The 15,747-nt window shown below is 37.8% G+C and overlaps 1 protein-coding gene and 1 pseudogene across 2 annotated transcripts; both read right to left on the bottom strand.

Annotated features, from left to right (window-relative positions):
- Positions 1 to 893: 893 nt before the first annotated feature.
- LOC131788982 (neurogenic locus notch homolog protein 1-like) lies at positions 894 to 3,467 on the bottom strand (annotated as a pseudogene).
- A 4,706-nt stretch (positions 3,468 to 8,173) lies between these two features.
- Positions 8,174 to 14,866, bottom strand: LOC131780197 (uncharacterized). 2 transcript variants are annotated; one of them, XM_066166948.1, is made up of 5 exons: positions 14,507 to 14,866; positions 12,008 to 12,742; positions 11,378 to 11,656; positions 10,618 to 10,709; positions 8,174 to 9,436 (listed from the first exon to the last, which is right to left on the bottom strand). In XM_066166948.1, the coding sequence occupies exons 1-5, from the start codon at positions 14,733 to 14,735 to the stop codon at positions 8,777 to 8,779; spliced, it is 1,995 nt and encodes a 664-aa protein (XP_066023045.1). In that variant the 5' UTR covers positions 14,736 to 14,866; the 3' UTR covers positions 8,174 to 8,776. The 2 variants fall into 2 exon arrangements, with proteins under 2 accessions (XP_066023045.1, XP_066023046.1); XM_066166949.1 differs by having other exon boundaries at positions 10,618 to 10,703.
- Positions 14,867 to 15,747: the final 881 nt, after the last annotated feature.

Raw genomic sequence — 15,747 nt, 5'->3', positions numbered from 1 at the left:
TTTTAGTCCTAGGCATCCCTGGATGCTCAATTGATTAATGGCGTCTATTTTCTTAAATGCTCGGTTGACACCTTCGTAGAAAAATTTAAAACTCATTTTGTAGACCATATAGGAATTTATGACATAAGTTCGACGCAACGTGCGCTGTGATTGGTCAAAAATCTATTGTATACTTGCCTGTATACCCACAGAATTCTGTCTTGTAGAATGGGGCCACACGGGGCGAATTCCCATAATTAAAGTTTGTTAAAGGCCTTTGGTTTGGAGGAAAAGAAGGGGACACTTTGAACATCAAAAAGAATGACATCTATTTTTTTCATCTAGTTATTCATTTCTTTAAGACAATTTAATTAAACATGTATCGTTCGATTGATATGAAAACGTTGAACAAATCTTGTATATTTTACATGTGATATCACTAAACAATCATCAATGAATACTTCATCTCCTTAAGAAAATGAGTTGTGAGTTTGACTTAGATTAATTCTACTAAATGTGTTTTTCGCAACTGATGGCAATTAAGTTGTTGTCAGTGAAGATCTTAAGATGTTTTAAAGATCTTGGCGTTGTGGTCGGGATAATGTTCAAGTTAATTAAGCTTTGCTATGAGGGGAAGGATGCGCTATTATTGACAATTCAAAAATTCTCAACTAACCTTAATCACAATTTGAATAATATCATCCTCTGCAAAGTTGTTCAGTTCTAAAAAAAGGTTTAAAAGATTAAAAGGCTTGGGCCCAGTTGTTTGAGGGGCGGATAATGCTATCCACCGGATAAATTGCTATCCAACGGAAAATTAATTGTTAATAAAACGTATTGCGCAGTCCAACGAATAGAGATTTGTTCAAAGGATAGCGTTATGCACCCTTTGGACAACCGGAGCTTGGCTATTTCTAACGGATCCATATGTTCAACGAATAGGACTGGGATGGAGTGGTGCTTGATATAGCATTGTAACCAAAGTCATATTCAGTTTGAATGTCATCTATTTCAACGAAAGAAACACGGCCAGTTTCTGTGATCCCAATTCCATGATCAGCACGTGCACAGTTAGTTCCTCCTCCACCAATCATCATCACTGCTCCATCACCAGTCCAGTCACACCAGAAGCCGATCTTGTTGGCGCTTTGGATTTCTCCACTGCAATTAGCCTGTTGAAACCCGTCTGTTGACTTGTACTGTCCGCCATATTGAACCGCACAACTTCCTAGACACTGATCAGTGGCCCAGACCTTGCCATTTCTAAAGTCGCCATAACTTGTGATTTTAGATCGGAATGTTTTTCCAGCCAAACAGTTACCTGTGGTCTGTAACAGAGGGGTGTGGCTGGGGTCGTCACTGCGCGTGATCTTTATTTCTCTGCCACTGACCGACCAAAAGGCTGTTGAAATCATATCGTCCATCGCAGAAGGATTAGTTATCGCTCCAATGGCAATTTGTTGGTCAAACCACCATCTACCATCGTCACGCATCCAATTCTTGCCATCGCTGTTTGAGAATCGAGCGATAAGAGTCCAGCCTGCAGTGAAAGAACAGTTCTCATTATTTTTTTAATAATAACGTATGAAAATTTTAATTTTATGTCTACGTCTTTCTGGCATATGATGGGAATATTGTAGAGGATAGCTTCGTATTCTTTTTTCTAGCCTGAAACGAACTGTGCAATAATCTCACCCTTCTTCTGTTTTTTTTTTGGTGTGGTGTTAGTAATAAGTTAACTGTAAAATCTTTATGGTGACCATAAGGGAAAGGTATTGACTGTTAGCTGTAAATTGGCCAAAATTTTCACTGTTGAAGGCCAACTTTTGAGCCAGAGGTAGTTCGGATTTAGTCCTAGGCATCCTTAAGAGCATCTTTTTCTAGTTTTCTAGAGGAAAAAAAAAGGGGGGGGGGCACTTTCTCGATTTTACCACATGATATCCAAAATCGGCAGAAAGTTTGAAAATGATCCTATGTTTAATTTATAAATCGTACATTTTCTGTTACTTTATCCTCTCGCTCCGTGTCAAATAATTAAGTCTTTGAAAGCTTTACATCGGAAACCAAAAACTTTCGACATGAAAATTTTGTTTTTGATCATCGAGCGCAAGCGTAATTAAAAAAGATGAAAATTTCAAAACTGGAGACAAATTAGTTATAGACCAACTGATAAACTGACTCTAAGTAGTGTGACTAACAGATTAAGAACAAATAGGGTCTACCCATACACGTTTTTCCATTTCCATAAAATCCACTTTTACAGGAACATGTGTAGGAGCCATAAGTGTTCTGGCAGTTTGCATTGATGTCACAGGGCCAGATGGAAGCACTGCACTCGTCAATATCTGAAGGAAAAATGAAATTAACTTGCATGGCAGTTTATTAGCGGGGGAATTTGGAAATGTACGATGACGACAAGAAAGCGGTAAACAGATAAGCTTTGAGTCATTCTCTCGCAGTGGAAGAGAATTACAACGTAAGTTTGAAGCAGTCTTGTAAATGCACACTAAATTGTGTCTCACCCGTTTCACAATGTACCCCTGTGTATCCTTTCGCGCAAACGCACTCGTAACTGTTCTTCTCGTTCTGTGCCATACATCTCCCATTGTTCTGACAAGGCCATTTGAAACATGAAGACTAAAGAAAACATATACGAAGGAAACGAGAAAGATCTGGTACCAATCATTTTATATATCATCGTGGACCGTGTTTAAAAATAGAGTCAGTAAACCTTCCCCACTTAGACCCAAAATTATCTATAAGTCTTCCGCTCAAGGAAACGCTTTTCCTTGCAATTAACCACACTGTCCTCCTTCCAATGAGGAGAAACTTCAAAAGGAAAACACATGGCCTAAATGTTACAGTTGTAAGAGTGGACCACGTAGCCTTTAGGTGTATTATTAAAAAGGTAAAAAAATGAAAAAAACCTCCACAAGAAATTATCTGCGATTCCTCTCCTTTTCTTTTCACAAAAACAGAGTGAACATTTTTTATTTCCAACTTACCGCGATACTGTAGTGATGGTGACTGTGACTAGGGACAAGCTTATCCGAGTTGTTGTACAGATCCGATGGAAGTAATTCACACAGAACTTTGCCATTCATATCATGAAATGCAGCCAGGGTAAAAGAAAAACACGACGGAATTTTGACACAAGCAAATCCACATTCGCTGTCCTCTCCAACATAATCCGAACCAGTAATAGTGATGTTGAGGTAGGAAAACTTGTGAGCCTTAAATCTGGCATAGGTTATTCCTTTACTTGTACCTCGGCTGAGAGTTTTACCTTGCATATCGACGACTTTTGTCTCTAGAAATAAAGAGAGGAATGAAAAAAGATTTGTTTAAAGTATTCTGCTCAAAGAAAAATATTTAATCAGGAGTCAGTCTAAAACGCTTTACGTACCTCTAGAAGCCTGCGCTAGAACAACTATTTTCACTAATACATGGAAATAGTTCCTTGAAAGTTCAGGGAGTCCAAACTGCATTTTGAAGTCGAAGTTATATGCTATCCACACCAGGCCACCGAAGTCTGATCAGTTCCCCGGCATTTGAATTAAGCAATTTTATAACAAATTGAGAGGAACTTGCCAAAGTGTAAAACGATATGGTAAAATGCTAAGGGCTAGTTATTATTTGTTGTAACAGATCAGATATCAATTGATAACCTGTCATAACTTTATATATACATAGACTGAAATTTGTTTATATCATTTAATTAGCACTTACAGGAAGCCTTAGTAAAAACTTTGAAATATGTATCAGTGAAAAGTATGTTAGTTTTTTTTTTTATCTCCGTTCCCATAATTTTCAATTTTCATGAGTTTAAATTCAGTATCTTATATGTAAAACAGTCGAATTACACAATACTTTTCTTTGCTATCTTGCATTTGTAAACTGACAACATCTAACATCAGACGTGACTTCCGATAATCAACCAGTTGGAGCTGGCAAGACCAAAAAATATATTTGTACGTTGACAAAAGTGACTGGTAAAAACCAGGCGACTTGACTTACATAGAGAGAGAGGTGGTTTAAATGAGTCACTGTAATACGGATAAATTTAATTATTTTTGAATTTGCGAACCTTTGGCTCGATACGCTAAACGAGGGTCAAGCCTACGCCTGGGTACACCAATGAAGATTGATTTTACTAGTACATATTTACACTACCCACTCCCCTAGTGCAGTAAAATTGTCACTCCGATAATTTTCTTGATCAGTTACGAGCTTTTCCGCCTCCCTTCGGCCAAAGTCCCTCAGGACTACCAATTACTCAGGACTTTTGTTTGGAAAAGTTGATCCGGAACAATGGGCCATTTCTTGATTCGAGTTTCCACGAAAATATATTTCTTGTACTCTTTATGAAAAGAGTAACAGTGAGAACATTCAGCAAAGGAATGAAACAAAATCGTCATGAATTCTTCACATTATGAGTCTTCTTAAGATACTCCTCACTTAATTTTCAGTTGAAGTTGATTTCCTTCACACTGTCTTTTTGTCGGGAGATAGATTCTCAGCCAATGCGCTTAAAAACATACTGGTATATCAGCCATTTGAAAACCTATCCGATAGACAAATAGAGAAGGCAACGAGAACAAGCGGAGTGCGTATTAAAAAATATCTCGCAGCACACAATCCGTTAAGAATAGCGTCAGCTGAACCACTTCTCTTAGAGTTCACAATGAGGCAATATTACTATCAAGACGTAGTTTACGGCACTTGCACCGAGGAATTTTTCATGCTCAACGTGGTACGCACAGTAGCCATGTGTGCCATCATTAATATTACATGGCCATTCCAAAGAAACTGGATTTCAACCGATAAGTAAATCCACTATGGCGAGAATATTAGAACTTCAAGAGGTCACAAATAAGAAATCATCGAGAGGTCTAGAAAATACTAGAGGGTGCGGATAGTTTTAAAGTTTTTTCCTAATCATATACGAACTAAATGGCATGGGAGAAGAGCTTTATTACCGCGTCGGCGATGCTGTCAGTGCACCCACTGAAAACTTGCATCGAATCTTGGACACTTCCTCTCGCTGATCTGAAGTCCTGTATTTCCCTGCTCCCATGAAACGCAAACACGGCTGATAGCTTAGAAAAAATAGGCTAGAATTCCGAGCAAACAATCACATTATCGTTGCCATATTTAGATGGAAGAAGTACACAATTGAATTATGTGACTGTGTCACTGCTCACGGTAAATTTCAGTATGTGCTGTGATAGATTAAGAGCAGTCTCTCCTTTTCAGCTAAGTCCGTCGTGCGAGTCAAAAAGAAAACCGTCAGAGCTGGAAAAAAAAAAAGAGATGATAGCACGCCTCCAGGAGGCACTAACATTTTTTCCTCACTTAATTTTCGACTCGCGCGACGGACTTCGCTGACAAGGAGGGACTGCTCGTGGACTGGTGCTGTTATTGCCGGTTACGCTAAATAAAATACTGTGTTTGGTTTGAAATGTTCATACAGGTTTGAATAGCCTAAGCTCTCTTTAGTCAACTATAAAACAACAGAAACCAATTTTTTCAAAATAGTTTCTTATTAAAACGTTGACCGACCGCTAATCAATATGATATTCGATACGTTTTGCTCACATTTTTCGTCACGAGGCAGAATCATCTGCCAGGTTTTAGCCGTTCAAAATGTTTACAGTATCAATCAGCATGTTATAATTGATCTATCGGACTATCTTTTCTCTTTAAAATCTACAATTTATGAAGCTACTAATAAAGAACGGTCGGAGTTTGCTGAACAGACTAATTTGCATAATTCTGCCGACAGGGTGGCAAAATCACCAAAAGTTTTAAGACACTAATAACTGCAAGATTTTTTTACATTTTATGCTTTCGAACATCTTATTAGTGATTAGTAATTATTAAAGGTCCGGTCTGGACTTGAGAAATATCACCCAAGAAAGAAAGAGTAGTTTTGACCAATTTCAAAAAGCTTTCAAACGATTGTTTTCAATAAATTATGGCGAACCTCTGAATAACATATCAAAATTGAAATACCTTCCAAACCCTTGAGAAATCACACAATTTAAGAATCCAAACCTGCTGCATGTAGTATGTTACGAGGAGCGAGCCAATCACCGTGAGAAATTTTCGATGCCACAAGAGGTCAAAAACAGGCCTTATGCAGCTTTGATTATTGAGAGCTCTCAAAAGAAATTTTTAACGTATTTCCAGAAACCAATGTGGTTTTATTTACTTACTCCCAAAGATAGTTTAATGGGCAAAGTTTGAGGGAAACGTTTCTCCAATGCGAAATGCCTTGGACCGCTCTAACAGAGATCGCCACTTAGTGTGTGTCTTGGTAAAAATTTTAAACACTTCACCCAAGACACAAACTAAGACTTTTTTTCCAGAGGAAAAAAATGATCTTGATTGCATTCTGAAGTTGGCGAAAGAAAGCGCCATGGTGATTTTAAAGAGATGGCATCTTTTAACAGAACATTGCCAGAAATGAACTGAAAATATAGCTCATCTGAAAGCTTTAAATGCTATACCAGCAAAAAATATCGACATCACCTTTGTCTGCAACAGCCCGGCAATGAAACCACGTGATCAAAACAAAAGACGCAAAACCAAAGGGAGGCACCATGAAAATGAAGGCTTTCCCTTTAAAATACATCACATACGACTTAGATATATATAGCGACAGGTTATTCGTACAGTGTTGACGATTTTAGGTTGTTGTGCGACTGGACATTAAGGTTGTGGGTCCTAATTCAACGACCACTGCCCTGATTTGTTTCTGCAACGGAAAGCAGTAAAATATTAATACTATTTGGCGTTTTTAGCAAATAAATTATTTATAGGGTGATTGTCCATGCCGCTCAGAAAAGAAAACCTTACGCTCATGATTTTGAAAATTGAATCTTTGGCATAAATTTTTTTTTTTGAGGAACGCTTAGGCGCAATTCCGAACATCTTTAAAGTTAATTATCTGGTTTCTCTTCTTCCAAATGACCAAATAACCAAAGTGTACTCGTTGTTTTCTAAAATATTATGAGGCAATGTGTTTTCTCCTCAAATGAAAAATTAAAACAACCTATTCATAGGGACGTAGTATTTGTATGATTTGTTGTTAATATCCAATGTTTTAACTGATTAACGTCGTAAAGGGTTCTTGGAAGGGAAAGTAAGGTCATTAGATACTTGAAATTAGTTGCCTTGAAGAAAAGTTGTATTTTTATTCTTTCAGTAAATTGCATTAAGTGCGAATATCTCTTCATAAAACAAACAGATGAGGTGCAGTATGGGACCAGCAGGTATCAATTTAGCAGGCGAAATTTAGACTTTGATTGCTTTGTTAACTTTTGCCGTGTTTAAAATGAAAGTGTTTCATGTTTTGCTCACTTCTTTTTGTGTTCTCTTGAGTGACTAAGATAGAATTTCTCCTTACAATATGAGTATAATATCAAGCAAACAAGTGATTAGAATAAAGAAAAATATCAATTCGGGGATTTTAAGTTGATCCAATACCAAATTCTCTAAACTAACATCACAAGAACTGTATGGCAAACCGTGAGTAAGGAGGATTAATAATGAGATCTTGGGAGATAAGGGGTTAAGTCTTCTCGCGTGGGTACCCCAGATCTAGTAGTTTTGCATACCGGAACTGAAATTTTAAATTGAAAAGAAAGTATCTAATTTTCGGAAGCATGATTGTTGACATGTCCATAATGGGAAACTCTCTTTCAAGATCTTGAGAAATTCCTTTAATAAGGATCCCACTAAATGAACTCAAATGCATTTTCTACTACAGTCAAACAACCGTTAAAAAGAAATAAATACTACTGTGGAAGCCCTGAGTTCTATTTCTGCAGTTTTAACACTAAAGGAGTTGACTAATGCCCCATTCACACCAAAGCTTAAACATGTTTAAAAGTTGTTTTGTTAAACACAGTTTAATTTTTTTTTTCTTCATAGAAACTATATAACCGAATATTTTTACTTGAATGTAGCACATCGGAAATGCAAGTTAGCAAGTACTTGAATCCTATGGAAAATCAAGTTTTTCAGTTCTCTGTTTATAATTTTCATTCAATGAAAACCAGTTTAACAAAACATGTTTTGCTGGTGTGAATGGGGTATAAGATTAAAATATAATTTCTGTATATAAAAACATTGAACTAAGATGCATGATACATATCAAGCATAAAGATTTATTTTTTGTTCACATCGTGATTAGTTTGCTCTAATACTAAATACTACAATATAGTTCTCAGCTAATTTTTGAAAAAAATAGATAACACAAATGTTGTACTCTTTCCGCAACACGCTACAAACAAGTAAGAACAATACAGAGGCCTACAAAAAGTTCAAAACAGGATGCAGAATTCTAAATTGATTTTTTTGAAAAACGAATCAAAGAGGCACCATCTAAACTACTAGGTAGCCATTATTTAAAACGCATAACTGAGATATGTTGCAGGCAGTTGTCGAAACTAAATGTAAAAGTTGTTAGTCAGCAAAATGACATTTAAATGTACTCGTCTCTGAAACAAAAATCGAATCGAAAGCACGCCTCTTTTGACTTCACCCGCTCTTTCTCGTTAAACTTATGTCTGAACCTCACTTCATTAAAGAGATTCTAATTGGTGGAGTGAAGCCATAGAGGGCAAGAAATGCAATATCTTAGGTTCAAAAAATGTATATCCGAGCCTTCATACTCTCCGACCTACCAGTCAGAGGATCAGAGTTTGTAATTTGGTTTATGGCTTGTTAACTTCATTACTAATCACACAAGTATTACGTTATAATTTTTAACGTATAATTCTTATCCTTTTTAACGGATCCATAAGTTCAACGAGTAGGACAGGGATGGAGCGCTTCCCGTTTGAGCATCATAACCAAAGTCGTACTCAGTTTGTGTGCTATCCTCTTCAACGAAAGAAGCCGCGTTAGTTTCTGAGATTCCAATGCCGTGATCTGCACGTGCACATTTACTTCCTCCTCCACCAATCATCATGACTGCTCCATCCCCAGTATCCCAGTCACACCAGAAGCCGATCTTCTCAGCGCTTTGGATGCTTCCACTGCAATCAGCCTGTTGAAACCCGTCTGTTGACTTGTACTGTCCGCCATATTGAACCGTACAACTTCCCAGACACTGATCACTGGCCCAGACCTTGCCATTTCTAAAGTCGCCATAACTTGTGATTTTAGATCGGAATGTTTGTCCACCCAAACAGTTACCTGTGGTCTGTAACAGAGGGGTGTGGCTGGGGTCGTCACTGCGCGTGATCTTAAATTCGCTTCCTCTGACCAACCAAAATGCTGGTGAGATCATATCAGCGTTTACTGATGGATCATTTGTTGTTCCATTGGCAGCTTGCTGGTCATACCACCATCTACCATCGTCACGCATCCAATTCTTGCCATCGCTGTTTGAGAATCGAGCGATGAGGGTCCATCCTTCAAGACTTGCTGTGATATCACAATAGACCTAAAAGTACATTGCAAATATATTACAATCAAAAGCAGGGCATTTATTATTTTGGTTATAAGTTGGTGAGGAATTGATAAAATACCTTGATAGATATGAAGTACTCTAACAGCTTTAAAACCATAAGATAAAAAATTGAAATATTCACCGGGAGGCTTGGGATCTAGTCCTAACTCTTGCACTCAGTGAGAAGGAGGGGTGGGATAGGAGAGGTGAGAATGAAAGTGAGAAGGCACCTCTTCACATCAGGAAAGGTTATTCTTGCGCTAAGAGTCTCTTTTTAATTCAAATGTGTAATTTTTTTAATTGTCATCGCGATTGAATTTTTGACTGGAAAATATAAATAGGTGCAACCCATTGAAAAATGCGCGCTTTCTCGCTGGTATGTGCCACGAAATGTTCTCGACGGAGAAATATTTTATAATCTTTGGATTCCTGGGTGATGCTAAGATGGCGACTATTAACATTTTTTTTTATTAAAGTTTATACTGTCAGTAAGGCTGAAAGAAAAGTCGAACTACATTGAACTCTTTATTTGGCTTAAAAAAGCTCTCGTCCGGAGAGGAAAAAAAAGAGAACACAACAGAAAAATTCAACACCGAACAAAACAAAAACAAACAACAAAACAAACCAAGGACAGGAAAAGTAACAAAAATTGTTTTATCTACGAGATCGTCTTTAAAGCAATAATTCATATTTAATTTATTCTGAATTTGAAGAAAACGACAAAACTTTTAAGTTTGTAAAACATGTTTTGACGGAAACTTCTGTCATCTTCATTTAATTAATGTACCAAGCGTTGGAAGTTGAATTTATAGTGAAAGTGTGAAAATTGAAAGGATAGTTTCAACTTAAGATAAAAGAGGCTATTCATATACAACCCTCTTCGAATCAACAATCACACCATGTAAATCTAAAACTATCCTTTTAACCGTCACACTTTCATGCTTTGCCTCTTTCTTGTTGTCGGCATTTATCATAATTAGCATTTTCTACTCACTATAAATTCAACTTCCAACGCTTTGTATATTAATTAACTGAAGATGACAGACGTTTCTGTCGAAACATGTTTTACAAACTTAAAAGTTTTGTCGTTTTCATCAAATTCTTGACTTGCCTGCTACTATTAAGAACCTTTGGAAGTATTTATTCTGAAAGAGAAATAAAGGCTCTAGACTTACTTTATATCGAAAATTGACCGCGAAAAGCTCGAAGCTTCCGGGACGTCTCTCTATTTTTTTCTTTGAAACTTCTTCACAAGAATGTACTAAAACTTGATAAAAAGAAGACATGGATAATAAATAAGAAAAGGGAGGAAATATTTACGAAGATATCAACATGTTGTTGTGGCTCTCGTTCTAGAAAGGGAGGCATAGGAACACACAAGAACAAGAAAGCACACAGAACAGAACTAAACGAAAAACCTAAATCACACCAAAAGTGAAAAATTGTTGGATGCCAATTTTTTTATACGGTCGCCTAGATATTAGTAATGAGATAACCGCTAGCCTGAATCCAGGCAATATCACGACAAATGTATTAAACTTAGGATTTTTCACATTTCGACGAAGATACCGGCTAGTTACTCATGGGATAGGCCAGGAGCTAGGGCATGTAGTTGTCTGTTTGTTTATTGGTGTTATTGACCCACTTATTTATTATAATCATCATTTTGAGTCTCTGTTATCATTGGTATTGAATCAGAGACGTGACCCCAGTCAGTTTAAACGACGCGCTTATAAATCTTTGATTATTGAAAAGAGCGCTCCGAGATGCTTAACCATGTAACAAGTGTTTGTATTTTTGGAATTCTGTACAGTTGAGGTTAATTTAAGTAGGCTATTGGTGTTACTGTCATGACAGAATTAGTCTCCGGATTGGTATGCAATGAGTATTGGGTAACTGGAATGATGGCAAATCATATTATTGATTGAAAGAAACCTTTTCTCTTGACGACTACTGACGTTGTTGTTTCTGCCAGTCCGAAGCGGTTTCTTGCGCGGCAGACATATGTCCCGTTGCTGTTGAACCCAACAGGGTTGTATTCGAGGCAGCCTTGTTCCTCGAAAGCCAATGATGTATCAGCGGAGTGCGCCTGACGAGCGCGTGACCATTCCACGTTAGGAGGAGGAGAGCCCACAGCCTCGCAACAGAGACTTAAAACGGAGCCTTCATCTACAATGACCAAAGATGGTAGTTTCTTGACAAATGTTGGTGGCTCTGAAGGTAGAGTAAAATCGATTCAAAAACCGACATGTAATAAACAACATCATGTGATCAATAGCAACCGTCAGCAATAGCAACTTTTGGTAACATCGGAGAAAACCTTTAGCGTTGAAAATAGCAAGAATATACAACTAAAACCTATTATACTTTTTAACATTATCAAGTAGACATAACTTTTCCCGTGATCGGTATTAAAGGTGCTAAATTACTATCTGAACACACTCAATGTCGACGGCCCACTGTGGAAGGACAAAAATGTGTATTTCATTTACAAGTGGTAGTCTACACTGGTGTTAAAGAAACATATTATAAAAAATCAGAAAAATGAGGGAGTGATATCCATACCTTTTACTTGTAAAGTGCTGAAACCCGTTAGATTTCTGAGACCAGTGTTAGCTGAACACATATACGACCCCACATGTGACCTTTGTACGCTGTTGATTCGAAGCGCACCATCTTCCACGGTAGCATCAGATAGAGTAGCTCCAAGTCTACGCCATGTTATTTTGGACGACGTCTGGCCTTGAACCCAACAGAAAAATAATGCTGTCTCATTGATAAAGACTTCCTGAGATGCTGGATACACACTGATCTTCGATGGAACAACACATTCTCTGGTTGGTCCCTGAATACCAACCAATCCTCTGTCCCCAGTGTTCCCTTTTAAGCCAATAGATCCTTTTTGTCCTTGACGACCCTTCTCTCCAGTCTCTCCTCTAATACCACGAGCTCCAACGGGCCCTTTGTCACCTTTTTCACCCTTTTCTCCTTGAGGTCCCACAGGTCCTCTAACACCACTTTCGCCTGGAACCCCAGTGGGCCCCCATGGACCTGGTGGTCCTTTACTTCCAGGGGCTCCTTTTTCTCCCTTATATCCGGGATACCCAAGGGCTCCTGGCGGTCCCGGAGGTCCTGCCTGGCATATTCTGTCTGAGGAGTTACAAACTTCATTGAACTTGTTATTTATTTCTTGGCGGATTTGTTGTAAAGTTATAGTTGCTGGCGTTGGACTCAAAGCAGCATTTCTTTTATGTCTTTGGCGATAATCCACATTATGTGTTTCCATTCCGCTTTCAAAATCTGTATATTACAAATATAAAAATATTAGCCATTTATATTCTGAAATCAGTATGCAAATTCTCCATACATTTACTAAGACTGTGACAAGGAGAATTAGTTGAACAATCAAAAGGTTCTTTATTTGGTATTTATTTCTTCTATTCTCATGACCATAATGCTTGATTCAGGGGTGAAATTCAGGAGAAATTAGATGCTTGTCTTTCTTGGAAACAGTTACACCTTGTTTGATTAAAAAAAATCAAATTTTGAAAACAACATCAAAACATGGGTTGACAGCAACCTGACCATCTATTTACACAATCTAATTGAATTTATCCGACCTACTTCTAATTAGTTAAAAAATAGGTCAAAAGTAACCCGCTATTTAACTATGTGCTTCACAAAATGATTGACTGGAAATCCGGCTTTTGCAAGGTGAATTGTAGTTCTTTTCAATCTCCGAAGAATTTTTTTGGGGAAATGATTCAGCGTGATTTAATCAAATTTTAAAGTTGGATAAAATGAGTCGATTCGAGAACGGGAATAGGCGATATTTTCAATAACAATTATAATCCAGTGTTTAGGTGCTAGTTTCGTATTCGCGCGACAAAAAAATAAAGAAACGCTATGGTCCAGCGCAAAAGTTTTGACATAAAAATAGTCGGTCGAAAAACTGCTCAAATAATTTGTATGATCCAGTAAAATCTCCATTAATCAGTAGCATCTACTACCTCAGCAACCTCCCACCCCTCCCTGCGTACTAATAGTTCGTCTTCCACCCCTCTCTTAGTAACAAAAGTCTGTCTACCACGTGCACCCCTCCCCGAGTACTGATAGACTGCATCCCAACCCTCCCTAAGTACTAATGGTCTGCCTCCCCCGTGATTAAGCGGTTCAAAAATTGAACCAAAAAAGGGTCTAAAAATTGGTCCACATAAGTGGTCCAAAAAATTGTCCAAAAACTAGCCCAATGGTGTAAGGGTCCACTGGTTCAGTCCATATTTCACCTTATGTCCTGTTATCTGTCATTCATTTTCCGAGGTCAGTGGCTGATAACCTCATAGAGTAATCATCTCTAGATCAAGACGACTATACTACCTTGATGAAAACTTTTTGACACAAAATAATTTGACACTTATCTGCTTGAACCATGATGGTTTTGGCAACATGTCTAACCATTTTCGAGCCATTTGATAATTTATTTTCTACATGATAAACGAAGGAAGCATCGTTCAATCTGATGTAGAGTTTTAGCGATGATTTGGTGGAAATCACATATATTACCCCAAAGAGTAAGAAAAAGGTTTGCAATGAGAATAACGCAATTGTCGCAAAATCTAGACGTAAATGTACAAATAATCTTTTGCAGTACCTTCTCTGCTGATAAACGTAAGAACGAAATTGTATAGAGACAATGGAACCATTAAATTTGAGTGTGTAATCTACTCACTATTGAGCAGTTTACAAAATTTGGGAATTTAGGGTGCCTCTTAGAGTAAATGTTATTGCTACAATGCCCATTCATGCAAAACTACCGTCGTAGACACATTGATCGATGGGGAATGGTATGTGTATGCGTTGCTGAGCTTCCATCTAGGAAAGCACCGATAGAAATGGTCGGGATTTAGTACTAAGATTGCCTTCTTTGAATCTATGTTGTGAATTACTGTACCGTTAAGATGAAACTAAATCGGCCCAGATTATTGGAGACGGGCTAATTTCATGCGATGAAGCCGGATTCCTTAGGGCAAATTATCATCGACTTGCAAATAAAATTTTACTTACCCTTTGACAGTTTCTCCTCGTTACCTGCTCTTTTCCTCAAAACGGCGACCTTAAGGTGACCTTCAACATCTGAAATGCGAAGTTCGTTCCTCTTTGTGTTCCTGTTTATTGTTTCCATCCTAAAGAACAGCACAACAATCAACAGAATGGAAATGAAAGAAAGAATTGAAGAGCATCTGTGAAAAGCATCGTTTGAGCATTTTGCAGAATGTTTCTTCGTAGAGTCCATTGCAGCTTCAAGAGGATTTGAGTGAACAGCTTCCCTGATTAGCAAAGTCTGTACCGTTTCGCCAACGGGAACCAGTAGTTTATGCTTCGCATCGTATGCGTGAAGTTTAAACTCATCGTTTTGCTCTTAGAGAATCGGGATGGAATTTCATCCTTCTCTGTGTTATTGAAAGAATGTTATCTGTTTGTTTAGTTGTCTTGTTTTTTCCTTTCTCGGTTGGAAAAGAATATGCCCGGAAAGCACGGTTACAGGGGTCCGCACGCACAGTTTGCGTGGCTTCTTCCATCTGCAGTATCCTTGTGCCCGTTGAAAATTATTGTTTTCCATGATGATATGATAAAATTCTGACGAAACTGATGCAAATAGTGCCTTATTTGTGTCAAGGTGTATATCGTATTTGCGGGTGACAAGCCATGGAAGTCGTTTAATTATTATTTTGTTACATTAATCATATATTTGTCCGGCTAAGGTATTAAGTGAGTTGTTTGTTATCTTTTTTGTTTAGTTGTCTTGTTTTTTCCTTTTTCGGCTTGGAAAGAATATGCCCGGAAAGTACGTTTACAAAGGTCCGCACGCATAGTTTGCTTGACTTCTTCCATCTGCGGTATCTCTGTGCTCGATTAAAATTTTAGTTTTCCTTGATGATATGATAAAATACTGACAAAACTAATGCAGATGTTGCCTTATTTGCGTCAAGGTATTTATCTTATTTGCGGGTGACAAGCCATGGAAGTCGTTAAATTACTTTTTTCACATTAATCATCTATTTTTCCGGTTAAGGTATTAGTGAGTTGTTTGTTATCTTGTTTGTTTTAGTTGTGTTGTTTTTTCCTGTTGCGGTTAGGAAAGAATATGCCCGGAAAGCACACTGATTTGCAGAGGTCCGCACGCATAGTTTGCTCGACTTTTTCCATCTGCGGTATCCTTATGCCCGATTAAAATTCTTCTTTTCTTTGATGTTAATGGTGAACTACTGACTAAACTAATGCAAAATAGTGCCTTATTTCCGTCG

The sequence above is a fragment of the Pocillopora verrucosa genome, chromosome 5, assembly GCF_036669915.1.
Source record: "Pocillopora verrucosa isolate sample1 chromosome 5, ASM3666991v2, whole genome shotgun sequence".
Lineage (NCBI taxonomy): Eukaryota > Metazoa > Cnidaria > Anthozoa > Scleractinia > Pocilloporidae > Pocillopora > Pocillopora verrucosa.
Note: the sequence above shows the minus strand (reverse complement) of the source record. Positions and strands in the feature narration are given on the sequence as shown.

Excerpts from the sequence above, each read along its gene's own strand:
- LOC131780197 (XM_066166948.1), bottom strand. The coding sequence starts at position 14,735 with ATGGACTCTACGAAGAAACATTCTGCAAAATGCTCAAACGATGCTTTT. Across the intron at positions 12,743-14,506 it reads CGAGGAGAAACTGTCAAAGG|ATTTTGAAAGCGGAATGGAA; the intron begins GTAAGTAAAATT and ends TGTAATATACAG. Across the intron at positions 9,437-10,617 it reads CGGTCAATTTTCGATATAAA|GTCTATTGTGATATCACAGC; the intron begins GTAAGTCTAGAG and ends ATGTACTTTTAG.